Here is a 17,432-nt window from a genome sequence, read left to right as displayed (position 1 = left end):
TCAGTCACTGATCTGAAATTAAAAGAAAATGCATATGTAAATATGCAGATAAATCAGATTTTTATGCAACATGTTGCTCAATTCCTACGGTAAACCTAAGTTTTATGTTAGAAAATTTGCTGAAAAAATGTTTAAGGTTAGGACAAAATTCACATTAACAATCAAATAACCAATGAATGTTGCTGAGAAGAGGAAAAATGCACAAAATATGTAAAATATATAAATAGACTAAATTGGGGAAAAACTGTTAAAATGGTTCTGTTGACTTTAATTATTGTCCGTTTGTTATCAGACGCACAGTTTATGTAAAATTGGCAAATAAACAACTTTTACTCCTGATATTTTTTTTGTTTCATTGATAGTTTTTGAAAAAAATACTATAATTTGAGAACTATTTGAGAAAAAGTAACGTATTTTGCGAAATATATTACATTTTCTCAAAAACTACCAATAAAATAAAAAAAATATCAAGAGTAAAAGTTGTTCATTTGCCAACTTTACATAAACTGTGCAAGTTTGATAATAATCGGACAATAAATAAAGTCAATAGAGCAATTTTAATAGTTTTCCCCCAAATCACCGTATATCGCTTAGAACCCCCCCTTAAAATCTATGTTCCCATAATTAGTTTTTTCTAGACTTTTAATATGTTACTTTCATATGAGCACATATTATAAAAAAATAGAGAAAAAAACTTAACATTTTTCTTCATTGAATTGTAGCAGCCACTTTTTGTTCCATCCCTGTAGCTTGGTGATGTCTTCTGGTAGGAAATCCACAGTCAAGGTGTTAGCAAACTAAAAGCGACCCACAACTACACTAATATGACTTTACGAATGACAACTTTTTTCCCTTCACCGCAGGTCTCAGCCAGCGACGTGGACCATGGCGTGAACAGCCTCGTCCACTACAGCATCAGGGCGGGAAACGAAGACCACTGCTTCACTATTGATGACGACACCGGCATCATCACTGTCATCAAGAAACTGGATAGGGAAAAGGTAAGAAACTATGGATCATATATTTAGGTATAGCATTCTCATGATGTAATAACTTTCCTTATCCAAATAATATTGCTGTCTGCTAGTTTCTGTCCTGTTGGCCGTATAATTCAACATGCCCTGCGACCCAAATACAGATGATAGTGGCTTTGCAGCACTCTACTCGTATCTCTCCTGGATAAACGTCTCTTCCATCTTCTTTTCTGTTACCCTCCAACACTTGATGTTATGCCCTTTTGCAATTCTGAGCTCCTTTTATCTTTGTTCTCATTGCCCTGTGACCCAAATACAGATGATAGTGGCTTTGCAGCACTCTACTCGTATCTCTCCTGGATAAACGTCTCTTCCATCTTCTTTTTTTGTTACCTTCCAAGACAATTGGTTTTATACCCTTTCAAAACTCTTAAGCTCCTTTCTGTTGCCATTGCCCTGTGACCCAAATTCAGTTGATAGTGGCTTTGCACCTTTCTACTCCTATCTCTCCTGGCTAAATGTCTCTTCCATCTCTTCTTTTTTGTTACTCCAAGACTTGGTGTTATGCCCTTAGCAACTCACAGCTCCTTTTGTCCTTCCTGTTCTCATTGCCCTGTGACCCAATTACAGTTGATAGTGACCTTTAACCCGGTAGCAGCGGGGATCATGTTTCTTAATGGTCCCTCTAAGCGAGAAAAATGAGAAAAAATCATCACACACAAACCATTTCATAATATATATCAGAGCATTTGTAATCAGTTTATGTATCATCTATTTTGGGGGGTTTATAACATGGCACAAATTTGGCCCGTCGCTGCTACACGGTAAAGACACAAATTTGGCCCGTCGCTGCTACACGGTAAAGACACAAATTTGGCCCGTCGCTGCTACACGGTAAAGACACAAATTTGGCCCGTCGCTGCTACACGGTAAAGACACAAATTTGGCCCGTCGCTGCTACACGGTAGACACAAATTTGGCCCGTCGCTGCTACACGGTAAAGACACAAATTTGGCCCGTCGCTGCTACTGGGTTAACCTCCCTCCTCATGCCTTCTCAGGCTAAATACCTCTTCTGTCTCTTCTTTTTTGTTACTTTCCGAGGCTTGATGTTATACCCTTATAGCTCCTTTTTTCTTTCTGTTCTCATTGCCTTGCCACCCAAATATAGTTGATAGTGGCCTTTAACCTCCCTCCTCATACCTTCCTAGGCCAAATACCTCTTCCATCTTCTTTTGTGACCTTCCAAGACTGTTGATGTTATGCCCTCAGCAGCTTAATGGCAGCTCCTTTTTGCCTTTCATTTTTACTGGCCTTGGGTTACATATATTCCCAGTAAGAAAATAATTGTGACATCAAATCCTTTGTGTTGTTGGAAATTTAAATTAGGCATGTCAAGACAGTTCCTAAATTATCATACAAAGCTGATTTAATTGATTTTGAACTTTTTTTCTTTTTCTTCTTCTTTCCCTTCTTGTCATTATTATTATTTTTTTCTTCTTGCTTCATCATTCTTCTTCTTTCTTCCTCTTCTTCTTTGTCTTTTATTTCCTTTCTAATTCTTCTCCCCTTATTTGGTTTCCCTTCTTTATTTTCGTTTTCTTCTTTCCTTTTCTTCTTTCTTCTTTTCATTTCTTCATCTTATTCCTCCTCCTCCTCCTCCTCTTCTTTTTCGTCACCTCCTCAGGTCGCAAAGTACCAGTTGACGCTGGGTGCCAGGGACTTGGGCACACCCAGCAACACTGCCATGGCTCAGGTCGTGATCCAGGTGGGCGACGTCAATGACAATGCACCCAAGTTCACGCAAGACAACTATACCGTGGTCGTGCAGGTGAGGCGAGAGGGTAGTGGCGGCTACGTAGCACATCAAGTTCATTGTACAAGATTTTCCTCCTCCAAAGCCATACTGTTTGTCCGTCAATCTGTTGTCTCTCCAGATAGTTCATCCATTTATCTTTGATCAACCTTTCACAGACATTCACTACCTCACTTGTCAAAGAGACTGGCCTGTACTTCCCAGAGTCTTCCCACCATCCTCGTTTGTGAATTGGCATAATGTCTGCTCACTTCCAGTCTGCTGGGCCCTTACCTTCTGCTAGAGAGCTGACTATGACACATTGGATCTTATCAGCTAATTCCTTACTGCACTCCCTTAGACCCAGCCTGACACACCATCCGGTCCTAGTGCCTTCCTCACGTCCAGACCTTCCATTAATCCTTCCACCTCTTGTACTGAAACTTGTCTTCCTTCCAGGTACTCCATATTTTCTTCTCTTCCTTCTTGTCCATTAAAGTCACTCTCCCTTGTAAACACTGCCTGAAAAAAAACATTCACCCAGACTCTAGATTCTAGGATCAAAGGTGAGCTCAGGGGGGCAGCATGAGCCAATGCGAGATGGCACCACTATAAACACTTGCCTGCACCACAATGGGCTGGGGCCGACCATCAGGCCCCACCAAGAAAGCCTACCGGCGCCATAGGTGAAAACGTAAAAAAAGATAAATAAATAAGATAAAGAATAAAAAATCATAACTTCCACCATTGCTGCAGCATCCTCGTACTTTTCAGCGTCCACCTTAAGTTTATTTATTTCTTCGTTGTTATTCAGCTTGCTATTGACATATCTATAAAATAATTTCAGCTGTGCTTTAAAATTTTCTAGTAGCCTACATTTCTCAAGTAGTTTCTCTGTTCCTCTCTTCATTCATTTCACTTTTTTTTACATCAAAGGATACAGCTCAAGGGCAACAAAAAGAGTACAAAAAAAAAGCCCGCTACTTGCCACTCCCACAAAACTAAAAAGTAAAGAGTAGCCAAAAGAGAGGTCAATTTCAGGTGGAGAGGTGTCTTGATACACTCTTCTTGAAAGAGGTCAAGTCATAGGCAGGAGGAAATACAGACGAAGGAAGGCTGTTCCAGAGTTTACCAGTGAAGGGGATGAAAGAATGGAGATGCTGGTTAACTCTTGCATAAGGGGTTTGGATAGTATAGGGATGAGCATGAGTAGAAAGTCGTGTGCAGCAGGGCTGTGGGAGGGGGGGAGGCATGCAGTTAGCAAGTTCAGAAGAGCAGTCAGCATGAAAATATCGATAGAAGAAAGAAAGAGAAGCAACGTGGCAGCGGAATTTAAGAGGTAGAAGACTGTCAGTAAGAGGAGGAGAGCTGATGAGACGAAGAGCCTTAGACTCCACTCTGTCCAGGAGAGCTGTGTGAGTGGAGCCCCTCACACATGAGATGCATACTCCATACTTGTTTGTACTTCAGCCAAAGGTTCTGTCTTTCCCTTTTCTCCACCTGTTCCATGCTACATCTCTTTCTCACTTTGCTTCACTTTCACTTCCACATCTTCTACTGAACCAAATTTTATTTCTAACTTCCCTCTTCCCCTTTTTGACAAGTATTGCCTTACTCCCTCATTGTAAGTCTCAAGTAAGGACAGCCGCTTCATATCCACTGTTTCCGCTCCATAGAACTTACTCCAGTCCGCTTCTTCAAGTGCTTTCTCAACTATGCAGAGTTCACCTTGCTGTAATTGTATCTCCCAGTTTTGTGGTCTTCTCCTCTCCTCACTTCTCTTCTTTCATTCATCATAAACTCAAGTACCATGTGATCACTTCGTCCTAGAGGTTTTTTGTACGACACTCTATCTACTATTTCAGACTCCTTTGTAAATCCTTGAGGGTTCATCACTCCCCTGAAACCTTGTGTTCTGATCCATTGTGTAAGAGTGTTGTTTATTGCCATCCTCAGCAGCGTATTTCCCCATGACCCTCACCGCCCTCTGACGTCCACTCCTCCCAACACACCTCTTTGCAGTTGAGGTCCCCATCATGGTTAGGTTGTCACTTCCACTCATCATTTCCTCCATACCCTCACTTGTGTCTTTCATCATTCTCTCATATCTTTCATTACCCCAAGATCTCGTTTTGGTGGAACACACATCACACCAAAGTCTCTGTTTCTGCCTCCTTCCCGGTGTACTCCAACTTTCATCATTTCAGCACATCCCTTGCCATAGTTTACACTGTCAACTCCCAGGTCCTTCTTAACCCGGTAGCAGCGGGGATCATGTTTCTTAATGGTCCCTCCAAGCAAGAAAAATGAGAAAAAATCACCCCTCACACAAACCATTTCATATATATATCAAAGCATTTGTGATCAGATTACGTATTATCTATTTTGGGGGGTTTATATCATGGCACAAATTTGGCCCGTCGCTGCTACATGGTAAAGCCACAAATTTGGCCAGTCGCTGCTACACAGTAAAGCCACAAATTTGGCCCGTCGCTGCTACATGGTAAAGCCACAAATTTGGCCCGTCGCTGCTACACGGTAAAGCCACAAATTTGGCCCGTCGCTGCTACACGGTAAAGCCACAAATTTGGCCCGTCATTGCTACATGATAAAGCCACAAATTTGGCCCGTCGCTGCTACACGGTAAAGCCACAAATTTGGCCCGTCGCTGCTACAGATAACTCTCAATTTACGTGAGTATTGTGTCCTTGAAGAGGTCGCGTAAATCAAAAAACAATGTAAATCAAACAAGAGGTAGGTTTCTGTCGAAAAATAAATATTCGCTTCATTCAGTGGAGAGAGAGAGAGAGAGAGAGAGAGAGAGAGAGAGAGAGAGAGAATATCCATATCACCAAGATATCCACTCAGGCACTCAGTCTCAGCCTCACTCATGTGAGGAAGAAATGAGGGACAAAATGAGCGACTGGCTAGTATTGGTACCGGTACCGAGCAGTCTGGTACCGGTACCGTACCATATAGCTGGTACCGTTAGTACCGGTACCTGCCCACCCCTATTGTTGAGTAGCGTGGCAGCGTAGGTACTGTATTGTTGTTCAAGTGGTGCGCGGGAAGAACTGAGCTCAGCTGTGTGGCCGCGGCGTCGTGTGAGTCTAGTTGCATGAGACATGGTAGCCACTCCATAAAATATCGCGTAGAAGTGGAAAAAACGTGTAAATGAAACATTTTTTTGGATTTTGGACCCCGCGTTATTTAAAAAATGCGTAAACCAAACGCGTAAATCGAGAGTTACCTGTACCGGGTTAACCAACATCATCACTCCCCCTCCCTGCATTTCCCGTCAGTCTTTTCTCCACACATTGTACTTTCCTCCACCAATGTCTAGGGACACGACAGCATCGCCCAACTTTGTTTCAACTATTCCCATTATGTCCAGTTCGTTCTCCCTCCAGTAGTCATTTACTTTTGCCAGTGCCATTGTTAACCCATTCATGTTTGTGTATGCCACCTTTGGTTCACTTCCTCCCTCTCTGCTGCCCGTCTGTACCACGTCCTCAATCTTAACCCCTTGGATGCGGATTTCCTACCAGAAGACATCACCAAGCTGCAGGAGTGGAACAAAAAGTGGCTACTCCAATTTAGTGAAGAAAATGTGAGGTCATGCATCTTGGGAGGGGAAATCCAGCATACCAATACCACATGGGAAACACTCCACTACCCACCACTGAGGCACAGAAAGACCTGGGAGCATATGTTACCAAGCTACCAGTGAAGGCGAAATCCGTGCCAATCACAGCGGACGGGTTAAATCTGTGACCATCCACCAAAACCTCTTCTTCTCCGCCTCTGTCCTGCTCTCATTTTTTTGCTTGGCTTCTTCCCACAGTTTGTTGACTTTTCCCCTTTCTTCTTTGTTTAGGTCCTTCCTGATCCATACGTCTTTGTAATCCTCTCTTTTTGAGTTTCCAAGTTCCTGCAAGCACTTCCTCTGCAGCCACCTGCAATCTGAACCTTACCTTAAAAGGTCGATGTCCTCCTTTTACATATTAGTCTATTTGCCACATAGGTGGACCCATGAATGGTCTCTAGTATAAGGTTTTTTTGTGGATTCACCTGCCTTAGGGTTCCCTGAAGCAATCTGGTTGGGTTGTCGCAATGACTACTTTGGGGAAAAAATTTTATATGCAAATTAGCAACGCCATTACCGAAAAATCGATTTTCCTCAATATTTTTAAAAGTATACATACTAGGATCATGAAAGTTGTGTCTAACCCAAGGTTTTTATGGTCAAGGAATCAGTTAAAGCCTTTTTGAACCTTCTCTGGTGAATATTTATTTCACCTCATACAAACTAAGTGTGTGCAATTACCAAATTTATAAATTTCCTTCACAAATTGAACATACGTAAAAGCACCAAACTAAAACGTGCTTTAGTCTTAAAAAAAACTTAAGAAAACTTTGTATCAAGCAATGAACGATTTGTCCCAGCGAAATATAAACCTCTAACTTGTCTTTGCCTACACGAACTCCTCGTCCGATGAGTCATTATCGTCTTCCTCAACACTTTGGTCTGATGCTACCGAGTAGGGATTGTGACAATCTTCACCAGACACGCATACACAATATACGGTGCAAGACACATTATTTTTGTGGCAGCTACATGCCTCGGTGCATGCCTTGCCCTCAGTTCTGCATCCACAACTGATGACATCAAGTAGATCTCTAGGTGCTGGAGGACCCGTGTCATATCTAGGTGATGGAATTCCATCCTTCATCTCCCATCCAAACTCTGTGATGTCTACATGTGGAGGACCTTGTTGGTCAGCCGCCTTCCATAACAACATCTGAAGATGTGCCCTCTGTACATGGAGAAGCAAGTTTTTCTCTGTTGGAGGTAACGCCATGATGCGCAACGGCTTTCCTTTCTTCTTGGAATACATTTGGTACCGGGCCTGGCTCATAGAGGTTCCTGGTGGTTGATCATACATGGCACAGAAGAATCGTTGGCCTGTTTGTAGTAGTTCGCCACGTGTGGCAGTTGCTTCACCCAGAACTTGGAATAGTTCAGGAAAGTCCCCGGCTTTCAGAGCATTCAGAGCACTGACTTTTCCTTTGTTGAATGGGTACGATACAGTATCGCATCCACTCAGTGCGTGCATTCCGAGTAGCTGCAAACATTTGGATCCCAGCTGCATACATGTTGCGTTGATGTCTATCACGACTCCATTCCAGCGTTCCATCTGGACACAGCATCTGAAGTGTAGCTGCATTTTCCAGACCCAGAAGACCATCAGCACAAATAGATCAGTGTCGTCACTGAGGATGCGGATCACTCTTTTGCCAAACTCGGCAGCTTGTAGTAGGTATGCAATTATAGTCACGTCTGCCTCATCATGAGCGAACCCACCATCGTCTCGACTTTCGACAGACATGTTTGCACCCATGATGCAGGTTGACAGCACCTGTGACAACTCCCGTTTGTTGTGTTTGTTCTTGAGAACAGCCTCTCGGTTCGGTAGCGGACTGTTAAGTGTCAGTTTGTAGTCAGTGGAACCCTCTCCAGCACGTCGCTTTCTCTCATGATCCTTGGCTGAAACATCGTCGTATTTGTCGAACACTAAGACTTTTTCAACGATAGCAGGATAGCGGGATAGCCAGCTCTTCATGTTGTCGAAAAGAACAGAGCAGTCCCCTTTATGTGGCCAGACAACATGATAGAGCAACTGTTGTGCGTCTACTATGACGATATCTGGATTTGGAGCAGCGGCAATTTGTACACAAAGACGATTTGCTAGAACAGATTTGTTGCCTTTTCGCAAGCAGCCGTATTCATCCATAAGCGATGAGGGGAGCTTGCACAGTTCATATTGGAATATGGAAGCTAGTTGAAACTGTCGCTGTTGTCCGACCGTCAATAGGCGGAGAAATATTGCTTCCAAATCAAAGACGGTCTTGCTGCCAACTTTCATGCCTCGCTTCAAGTGTTCCATAGTCTTCACTTGGTTGTTGATCTTAGCATGAAAGCCAGAGGGTAGAGAGTTGCGGAAATAGCTGGCCATCTTCTCTCCAGTTACCAACGTGTCCTGGACGTTGACTTCTTTAGGAGCGACTTGACCGTTGACGATAATGTAGAGAACTTCACTTTCGACTTCTAGAGGATGGGAATGCTTGGCAAGTTCCAAAGAAATCTCTCGTCGATCTTGTTGATCCAGCTTGCGTCTGTTTTCACCTTCTTCTTTGTGTTTGACCTGTGTTGACGAGTCAACCGGATGCTCTTGATATATGTGTTCCATGGCACCCGAAAGATAGACCGATATTGGGAATGAGTCAATCCATTCCATGACCAGCTCAGGGGAGAGTGTCATACCTTTCAAACCTCCCTTTCCTGTCTTGATGGCGGTCTGCTCACCAAACTGGTCACTTGATACCGAGTTCCAACACCCCTCGCTGTGTCTGCAGACATGGGCCCCAGCCAGAAGGTCGACCTTGGCTGTCTCCGGCAGAAGGTGGCGCATCTCCAACACGTGCCATGAAATATATCGAGCATAATGAAAATGTCCAGCGGCGAAGAAGTACGGTATCATCCGCTCCAAACACAGCTGTTGAAAAAGCCAATTGCCTTCTCTTTCTGCACGGACGAATTGGTGAACCAAGAGTGTGGGTTTTACGAAGTTGTCCACCCAGTGGCGGCCTGTCGGGTGTTTCCGTGCCTCTTCCAAATAGTCTGAAATTTCATCGAAAGTTCTGGTAGCATCTTTCAGAAAATCCTGCAGTAACACAGCTGACACCATTCGAAATGCCCTCATGGCTCGCACCCATGCCTTCCCGTTAATGATCCCTGTCAAGCCGTCAAATGCCGATCCAATCAGTTCTTCGAGACCTGAGCCTTTCATCAAGGTTCCAATGCTCCCAAAAAAGGACATGACGATATGCATTGCCCCTGGACGAAGGATTACGTCGTTGAACCTTTCTGGCTCCCACTACTTGATCTGCTGTCCCACCAGTCAAATAGTGTACATAATGAAATAAATATTCACCAGAGAAGGTTCAAAAAGGCTTTAACTGATTCCTTGACCATAAAAACCTTGGGTTAGACACAACTTTCATGATCCTAGTATGTATACTTTTAAAAATATTGAGGAAAATCGATTTTTCGGTAATGGCGTTGCTAATTTGCATATAAAATTTTTTCCCCAAAGTAGTCATTGCGACAACCCAACCAGATTGCTTCAGGGAACCCTAAGGCAGGTGAATCCACAAAAAAACCTTATACTAGAGACCATTCATGGGTCCACCATTGAAACCATAGGACGGACAAATGGACTATATTTGCCAATCCTCAGGAGTACTTCCTCTACCTTGTCCTCCAAACTGTGCCTTCATGCTGCACCTCCCTCACCAGCTCAACAGCTGCCTGCTTTTCATTCCTCTCTCTCTCTCATGTCGTATTGGCAGGACCTTCTCCTTCAGCCCAAAGACAACTACACTCTTCTTTTCAACAACGTCTCTCACCAGCCCATCTTTCTGCCATCTGTGTGTGTGTGTGTGTGTGTGTGTGTGTGTGTGTGTGTGTGTGTGTGTGTGTGTTTACCTAGTTGTGATCACAGGCAATGAGCTACACTAGTGGAGTCCCATCTCTTGAGTCTCAGTAGGTCAGATTTAGCTTTAAATTTGATTAAAAGTTTAGATTGAACAACCTCTTTGTCCAGGCTGATCCACTGTTCACCGCATCTATTGAGAGAATTGTATTTCTAGTTATCTTCCAATCATCTTTCATTTTCAGCTATATGCAACTACATAATTATATACATGCACATTCATATCCATATCCAGTGAACATTGAAGTGGTGCGTCTCAAGTGGTTCTTCTTTATTAGGAGAACCGAGCTGTGGGCTACTCAGTGATCCGCCTCATGGCCACCGATGCCGACGCTGACCCCAGCGGCGCTCCCTTCACCTGGGAGGTGATCAACCAGCCTGTTGAGAGTCCTGCCTTCACCCTGGACCAGGATGGCTCACTGAGGCTGGCCACCAATAAATTGAACCACAAGGTAACGCTCAATATTTTGTAAGGCATTTAATCCAGTAAAACCATCAGGTGGTCTGAGTGCTCAAGGAAGTATGCATTTTTAATTAAGCTCCACAGATAGTGAGAGTAATACATGAGTGCCATTCTTCAGTCCCTGTTTCCTCTTCTTCACCAGGTCCAGGATCAGTACGTGGTGCAGGTGCGAGTGTGGGACAGCGGCTCGCCACCACTCCACGCTAACACCCAAGTTACCGTCAGTGTGGTGGAGGAGTCCCGCTTCCCGCCAACACTCTTCCCGCTTAAAACCGTGGTCATCAGTTTCCGGAGTGCCTTTCCCGGAGGCATCATTGGGCGGGTCACTGCACTGGACCAGGACCCCTACGACACCCTGCAGTACTCTGTGGCGCCCTACCCAGAGGAAGTCAGCTCTATCAACTACTTTGACATTGACAGTGAGGACGGCACTCTGGTGGCACTGACACCTCTTGATGCCGGTAACTACAGCGTCAACGTCAGTGTGTCGGACGGCAGGTATCACCGCACCATGCAGGCTTCCATCAAGGTCTCCGTGGTCACTGAGGAAATGGTTGAAAATGCCGTCATCATTCGCCTGGGTCCTCTGTCCTCCGATGAATTTCTCTCCAGGTATCAGAAATATTTCCTCAAAGCTATTGCCATAGAGCTGTCAGTTCAGGAGCATTCTGTGGTCCTGGTCAGCCTGCAGCCAGCCCTCGTACACTCACACTCTTTAGATAAGATAGATTACATTCCACAGCGATCCAAAAGAGACATACAGAGGAGTCTTGACGTTCTGATAGTTGTGAGACTCTTTGAAATCTACATGACAAGAGAACATCTGCTGCTGAAGCTAAAAGAAAAACAAGTTGACATAAAAGAAAAGCTTGGCTTGCCCTTCATGGACATCATGGAGTCCCTGTGTGTGTCTGGCTCAGAGTGCGGCGGCCACGGGGACTGTGTGGACGTGGTGGAAATCAACGATGATGTGGCCATGCCCTTCAACACACAGCTGTCTAGTCTGGTTGCTCCAAGATTTACCCAGAAAGTTGGCTGTGTGTGTGACCAAGGGTATGGAGGCCAGAACTGCACTAATTTAGTCAATGCCTGTGGGCACCGACCCTGTGCTGAGTATGAGGAGTGTGCGCCCACCAACACCAGCAGCCGAGGCTACACGTGCCAGTGCCCTGCAGGCAGAACAGGACCTTCGTGCCGAGTGGACCTGACAAAATGCCACAGCCCTGCGTGTCACTACCCACTGAGGCCTCTCTCCTTCAGGGGAAAGAGCTATGCCCAGTACAGCATAGCTCAGCAAGGTAAGAGCAGCTCACTTATGCTGAGTGCCTTCATGCGCACCAGACACCCGGTGGGAACGCTGGTCTTTGCTGCCGGGGACGTGGACTACAGTGTGCTGGAGGTGGCCGGCGGACATGTGCAGTACCGCTGGGACTGTGGCAGCGGGGAAGGGCTGGTCAGGGTGTCCACGGTGAGGGTCGACAATGAAGCGTGGCACTTCATCAACCTGACCAGAGACGGCACCATATCAACACTGAGTGTGGACGGCGAGGTGAGTTCAGGAGCGGCGCCGGGTGCTAATGACATTCTGAACATGGATTCAAACTTCATGTATCTCGGTGCTACCCTCAGCAGTGAACCAGAGTCAGGCATGTCTTCCTATTCCCAAAGCAGCCTGGGATTTGTGGGTTGTCTCGATCAGATCATTATTGACGGCACCGAGCTTCCCGTGTCAATAACAGGGACGGCCTCCAGGGGCACGGTGCTCACGCGCCTGGCCAACGTGGAGCTCCAGTGTCCAGGTGTGCTGCCCCTGGCCGGCGTGTGTGGCTCCTACCCTTGCCAGAACGCTGGGACATGCATAGAAAATGAAGGTTCTTATAAGTGCAATTGCCCTCCACGCTTTACCGGAGGACAGTGCCAGGTGGACACGGCTCCCTGCTCCTCCTCACCCTGTCTTAATGGAGGCAAATGTATTGTTGTTGGCCACACCTATAAGTGTCAATGTCCTTCAAAACTGAGTGGAAAACGTTGTGAATATGGCATTTTCTGCAACCCAAACCCTTGTCAGAATGGCGGTCGCTGTGAGGAGGGTACCGATGGGCCCACATGCAAGTGCCAACACTTTACCGGTGCAATGTGCCAGCTGGACATTGATGAGTGTACCCGCAACCCTTGCCAGAGCGGGGGAACCTGCCTCAACTTCTTTGGTGGGTTCAAGTGCATATGTTCCTCCAATGTTACCGGTGAATACTGCACAGAGGCCGTTAGGAAGCCTGAAGAGCCGTCCTCCTCCCTGAACATCACCCTGGAGGAGCTGCTGTGCATCCTGGCCATGTTCCTGGGGTGCGTGATGGCCGTGCTGCTGCTGGGGACCTGGCAGCGGTGGCGGTGGAGGCACAAGCGTCACCAGCAGAACAACCGCGTCAAGCTCACGGACCACCACGTGAAGAACGACCTCAAGGCGAATGACGCACCCAAAAGAAACTCCAAAATCTGCAACGTGGAGGCAGACCAGGTAAGACAGACACTGGTACATGTTAGTTTTATCAGACTCACTTCCTTGGCATCAAGTTACAGGCTGCAATTTGAATGTTTTCTGTCCATATTTCATTTTGTGGATGTTGTTGAGCCTCTGTGTGTTAGGGTGTCAGCGTCATAGATGTTTTGTTTCTTACAGACTTTTGAGTTGTTTTCTTTTTGTTGCCTTGGTGCCACACAGCAGGGGCCGCCGCTGCCCCCCCACCCGGCCTCCTACACCCCCAGCAGCAACGACTCCGCCATTCTCAACACCCTTAAGCACCTGGCGGACCTGTCTGCTGCGGGACACGAGAGTCTTGAGCTGGAGACACTTTCACGATGCTCCCAAGAGTTCCTCCACAGCCTTAAAAAGCCCGTGGTCATGCCGCCCAACCTCTCCCCTCCGCCACCCTCCAACAGTGACTCCGACTCTCTCCACAAGCCCTGGGACCACCACAACAACCTCAACGACTCCTACTTCATGCCCATCAAGGGTGAGTCAAATAGCTCTGTAAATAGAGCAATATATGGAGCAGGGGGTCCCAACCATTGTTTACCCATGACCCCATTTTTCATACCTCCCTTCATACATCTCCCCTCGCTGCTCAGGCTTCCACAATTACATTTTAGCGTCCACACTTTGAAAACTTGTTAATAAACTTGTATGTGGTATATTAGGCCGAGGTAAATAGCGGGAATAAAAAAGGACAGAGAAGAACATATTGAGCCTCTAGTGAATTGAAGCCTAATGCAATGGATAGGATTTTACTGAGATTTTTTTCTTGGTTACCCTCTGTCTCCCAGTTGCCAATAAATGAATAAATAAATAAATAAGAAAATAGAAAATAAATAAATATTGCCCAACAGAAAAGATCAAATTAGCACACTTGGGACGATTTACACCAAGTTGAGAACCCCTGATATAGAGTTTATACATACAAACATGCATAACCTAACATAACCTCAGTACTATTAATCCAATACTGGAACTTTAATGTCATGAGGTAAGATTTCAGCACTGGATTAATAGTACTGAGCAGGGGTGTGGAGTCGGAGTCGGAGGAGTCGGGTACTTTTGGCCGGAGTTGGAGTTGGAGTCGGTAAAAATACCCCCGACTCTGACTCCTTAACATAATCCTTTATCGTGTAATGTAGTAGTGAACTTTTTTTCTTATACATTATCCGGATGTTGTCTATATAGAGTACATATAATTTTGATGTAAATACATGTAAGAGAAAGGACCTCAAGAGAGTCTACCGGCACTACAGGCAGCATCTAAAAAAAAAAAAAAAAAAAATGCCATAGAGGGGGAGGGGCATGGGGGCCGGAGTCAGAGTCAGAGTTGGAGTTGCAACTTTAAAATTTCCCGGAGTCGGAGTCGGAAAATTTAAACTCTGACTCCACACCCCTGGTACTGAGGTTATTAAGATGTGCAGTAAAAGTCCGCTCAGCCTGTTTGGAGGTGAGCAGCTCGGTGGTGGATGATCGATGTGCCAGACTGTTGGGTGGTACTTAAATGCATGAGCAGTTAAAGGCTGCCACAGAGTATTAACTGCTTGACTGCGGATTTCCTACAAGAAGACATTACCAAGCTACAGGAATGGAATAAAAAGTGGCTGCTACAATTCAGTGAAGAAAAATGTAAAGTCATGCACCTTGGGAGGGGAAGCATATCAATACCACATGGGAAACACTCCACTATCCACCACAGAGGCAGAGAAAGACCTGGGACTATATGTTACCAAATGAAGGGATATCCAGCACACCGATACCATATGGGAAACACTCCACTATCCACCACAGAGCCAGAGAAAGACCTGGGACTATATGTTACCAGGCTACCAATGAAGGGATATCCAGCACACCAATACCACATGGGAAACACTCCACTATCCACCACAGAGCCAGAGAAAGACCTGGGACTATATGTTACCAGGCTACCAATGAAGGGATATCCAGCACACCAATACCACATGGGAAACACTCCACTATCCACCACAGAGGCAGAGAAAGACCTGGGACCATATGTTACCAGGCTACCAGTGAAGGGATATATATGATACCAGGCAACCAGTGAGGGCAAAATCTGTGCCAATCGCAGCGGACAGGTTAAGACACCTCTCCACTTCAAATTGACCTCTCCTTTGGCCTCTCGTTCTGCTTTCATTTGTTGAAGCAGCGTATAGCAAGCTTTTTTGTTGCTCTTTTTGTTTTTTTGCCCTTGAGCTGCCTCCCTTGTAAAAAAATAATCCTCTTGTTATCTGCTCCCTCTCTTCTGATGAGGTGCTGTACCGTGCTATGAGTTCTGAGGTGCTGTATGGTTTTGTATGGCAGGGTGGGAATGAATGAGTGCTGTGATGGAAGAGGAGGGGAAGGAGGGTGTAAGAGAGGTGGCAGGAGAGGGAGGTACATGATTGATGGGAAGCAGCTGCCTGAATGAAGAGATTTTTGGCCTTAGGAAAGTCAGGCAAGGTTACTAAATTGCCGTTATTAATCCCTATAACCCAACTGAGAACTTACAATAAATCACCTCACCGTCTACGGCTTTCCGGAATATGTAAGTTAAGGGGTTTTTAGTCACCCTGTACAAGTGAAGTGATTTTAAGCTTTCATTAAGTCAGGGAAGGTTACTAAATTGCCCTTATTCATCCCTGTAACCCGTCTGAGAACTCCAAATAAAGCACCTCACAGTCTAGGGCTTTCCAGAGAATATACCTAAGCTTTTTAATCTTACTCCATACGAGTTAAGTGAATTTGGCTTTCGTTAAGTCTGGCAAGGTTACTAAATTGCCAATATTCATCCCTATAACCCATTTGGAAACTCCTAATAAATCACCTCACAGTCTTCGGCTTTCCAGAGAATATAAGCTTTTTAATCTCACCCCATACGAGTTAAGTGATTTTAGGCTTTCAATAAGTCGGGCAAGGTTACTAAATTGCCCTTATCAATCCCTATAACCCATCTGTAAACTTCTAATAAATCACCTCACAGTCTACAGCTTTCCAGAGAATATGTTATTTTTTATTTTATTTATTTATTTATTTATTTATTTTTTATTTTTTTATTTTTTATTGTTACCCCGTACAAGTGAAGTGAATTTGGCTTTCGTTAAGTCAGGCAAGGTTACTAAATTGCCTTTATTCATCCCTACAACCCATCTGAGAATTTATAATAAATCACCTCACAGTCTATACAGCTCTCTGGAGAATATAATTTGAGGGTTTTTAGTCACCTCATATGAGTGAAGTAAATTTGGCTTTCAGTAATTATTAACTCAGTAGCAGCGGGGATCATGTTTCTTAATGGTCCCTCAAAGCGAGAAAAATGAGAAAAAATCATCACTCACACAAACCATTTCATAATATATATCAAAGCATTTGTGATCAGTTTATGTATCATCTATTTTGGGGGGTTTATATCATGGCACAAATTTGGCCCGTCGCTGCTACCAGGTTAATCCCTGTAACCCACCTGAAAACTTATAATAAAGCACCTCACCGTCTACAGTATTCCGGAGAATATGTTGATTTTTTTTTAGTCCTCCCCGTACAAGTGAAGTGAATTAGGCTTTTGTTAAGTCAGGCAAGGTTACTAAATTGCCCTTATTAATCCCTACAACACATCTGAAAACTTCTAATAAAGCACGTCAGTCTATGGCTTTCCATAATATGTAAGTTAATTTTTTTTTTTTAGTCATCCTGTACAAGTTAAGTGATTTTAGGCTTTCATTAAGTCCCTTATTAATCCCTGTAACCCATCTGAGAACTTCTAATCAATCACCTCACAGTCTACGGCTTTCCAGAGAATATAAGCTTTTTAATCTCACCCCATATGAGTTAAGTGATTTTAGGCTTTCATTAAGTCAGAGAAGGTTACTAAATTGCCAATATTCATCCCTGTAACCCGTCTGAAAACTTATAATAAATCACCTCACAGTCTAGGGCTTTCCGGAGAATATGTTAACCCAGTAGCAGCAGGGATCATGTTTCTTAATGGTCCCTCTAAGCAAGAAAAATGAGAAAAAATCATCATTCACACAAACCATTTCATAATATATATCAAAGCATTTGTGATCAGTGTGTGGATCATCTATTTTGGGGGGTTTAAATCATGGCACAAATTTGGC

At 44.6% G+C, this 17,432-nt stretch overlaps 1 protein-coding gene across 2 annotated transcripts in view; it reads left to right on the top strand.

Moving 5' to 3' along the window:
- Positions 1 to 17,432, top strand: part of LOC126988104 (fat-like cadherin-related tumor suppressor homolog) — a 51,498-nt gene that overhangs the window by 22,934 nt on the left and 11,132 nt on the right. The window contains exons 16-20 of one of the 2 annotated variants that reach the window (XM_050845911.1): positions 864 to 1,001; positions 2,661 to 2,804; positions 10,603 to 10,776; positions 10,930 to 13,302; positions 13,507 to 13,798. In XM_050845911.1, coding sequence (XP_050701868.1) covers positions 864 to 1,001; positions 2,661 to 2,804; positions 10,603 to 10,776; positions 10,930 to 13,302; positions 13,507 to 13,798 — 3,121 coding nt within the window. Of the gene's footprint in view, positions 1 to 863; positions 1,002 to 2,660; positions 2,805 to 10,602; positions 10,777 to 10,929; positions 13,303 to 13,464; positions 13,799 to 17,432 lie in introns of both variants that reach the window. The other variant, XM_050845912.1, reaches the window with a different exon arrangement.

Source organism: Eriocheir sinensis, chromosome 68, assembly GCF_024679095.1.
Source record: "Eriocheir sinensis breed Jianghai 21 chromosome 68, ASM2467909v1, whole genome shotgun sequence".
NCBI lineage: Eukaryota > Metazoa > Arthropoda > Malacostraca > Decapoda > Varunidae > Eriocheir > Eriocheir sinensis.
The sequence above is the reverse complement of the archived record's forward strand: the minus strand, read 5'-3'. Positions and strand labels throughout refer to the sequence as shown.